This window comes from Diuraphis noxia, unplaced genomic scaffold, assembly GCF_037042655.1.
Source record: "Diuraphis noxia isolate RWA-SAM2 unplaced genomic scaffold, SU_Dnox_SAM2 contig0005, whole genome shotgun sequence".
NCBI lineage: Eukaryota > Metazoa > Arthropoda > Insecta > Hemiptera > Aphididae > Diuraphis > Diuraphis noxia.
In genome coordinates, this window is record NW_028301715.1 from 4,496,499 (window position 1) to 4,498,262 (window position 1,764).

The 1,764-nt window shown below is 55.5% G+C and overlaps 1 protein-coding gene across 1 annotated transcript; it reads left to right on the plus strand.

The window, feature by feature from the left end:
* The first annotated feature begins 735 nt into the window (after positions 1-735).
* On the plus strand, positions 736-1,428 carry LOC149054779 (uncharacterized). The gene is made up of 2 exons (XM_089228637.1): positions 736-1,147; positions 1,274-1,428. Exons 1-2 carry the CDS (start codon positions 736-738, stop codon positions 1,426-1,428), a joined length of 567 nt encoding a protein of 188 aa, XP_089084763.1.
* Positions 1,429-1,764: the final 336 nt, after the last annotated feature.

Here is a 1,764-nt window from a genome sequence, read left to right on the forward strand (position 1 = left end):
CGGGGGCTCACCACCCCCGGTGCTACATCGACCCGGCCCTCACCCACACGGTCAGGTTCCGGCAGGTTCTGTCCACCCGACAACATCAGCAAACGGACACGGATGGCCACCGTAAACCACCACTGGGGATTGATCGACCCCGGTGTCCCGAAAGATCAGGGCAACACTACGGCAAACTGGACAACCGACGCGATGCTGGCGTTGGCAGTGGCGGCCAAGCAACCATTTCAAAACTTATGATGGACGCAACAAAAAATACTGATGTTACTGCTACAGGGGCCTCGGAAACCCCAGAGCCGGCAGTTGGGTTAGGGTAATCTCGACTTGGGACCTCAGCAGAGGTCAGAAATGGGCAATTATCTCTCTACCAGCACTTTTTGCGAGCAAATTCCTGACAGCCGGAAGGCTAAGGGTGGGCTACACCAACTGTAGGGTGCGTCTCTGGGAGGAGAGAAGGAGGGGCAGATGCTCGAAATGTTTGACCGTTGGGCACACCAGGGCTGAATGTACAGGGCCGGATAGGCGTAACTGTTGCCGGGCGTGCGGCGCTAACGGCCACTACGAGTCAAGTTGCAAGGCCAACAATGAGGCAAAAGCAATCTTCAAGGCGGAACTGGCCCAACAACAAATCGGGGGCGGAAGCGGGAATAAACAGCCGAAGAGGCACGCCGGTAAACAAACCGACGCCGGGAGGTCTACGGCTGATGGGATGGCAGTGATACAAGAAGCCACGCAATGATCCGCATCCTGCAGATCAACGTCGGAGTCTGCAGAGGGGCGCAAGATCTCGCTTTAGCCACGGCGAATGAGAAGGCGGTCGACATAATATTAGTTAGCGAGCAGTACCGCGACAAGGGAGAGGAGGAAGGCTGGTACCCAGATGCAGGCGGAAGGGCGGCGATTGCGGTCCTCGGAAGACACCAGATCGAAGTAATTGGCCCCTGCTTCTCAGGGTTTAGATGGATCGAGACAAACGGATTACGGCTCTTTAGCTGCTACTGCTCCCCAAATGTCCCATTCACCGAGTTCGAGACCTTCTTAAGGCGACTGGAAATTAGCATCCGCGAGGCTAAAGGGCCTGTTATAGTCGACGGAGACTTCAATGCCAAGTCACGGGACTGGGGCAGCTGCAAGGAGGACAACAGAGGTAAGGCTCTGGCTGACCTCATCGCGTAACTGGGGTTGATCTCCTGCAACCAGGGCAACGAGCCGACCTTCGTCAGAGGTGCCTCGGAGTCTCACATCGACATTGCGTTTGCGTCGCGTGCTGTAGCGGACAGAGTGCGCGACTGGAAAGTACTGGACGAAGAGTCCCTCAGCCTTCACCGGTACGTCCAGTACTCCATCGCGGCGCAACGAACTACTTACCAGGAAACTGGATCAGTCGAAGCTCAAGGAGGCCCTCCAGCGAGTTGCGCACGTGGGTGATCAAAACGCAGAGGAGGCATGCAACATTACAATTAGGTGGCTGACGCGAGCATGTGACGGTAGTATGCCTAAATCGGGTAAAAACAACCGCCGTCCGGTTCGGTGGTGGTCTCCTGACATTGCGGATCAGAGGAGAAAGTGCCTCAAAGCACGTAGGGCATTCACTCGCAAGAGGAAGAAAACGGATGACGCTGGATGCGCGGCGGAGTTGGAATCTTTCAAGCACGAAAGGAAAACTCTGTCCATCATGATCCAGGCTGCAAAGGATGAGAACTGGAAGCGTCTGTGCGAACTTGTTGAAAAAGATCCTTGGGGCCAACCCTACAAGATAATTAT

Excerpts from the sequence above, each read along its gene's own strand:
- LOC149054779 (XM_089228637.1), top strand. The coding sequence starts at position 736 with ATGATCCGCATCCTGCAGATCAACGTCGGAGTCTGCAGAGGGGCGCAA. Across the intron at positions 1,148-1,273 it reads CTGCAAGGAGGACAACAGAG|CGGACAGAGTGCGCGACTGG; the intron begins GTAAGGCTCTGG and ends CGCGTGCTGTAG.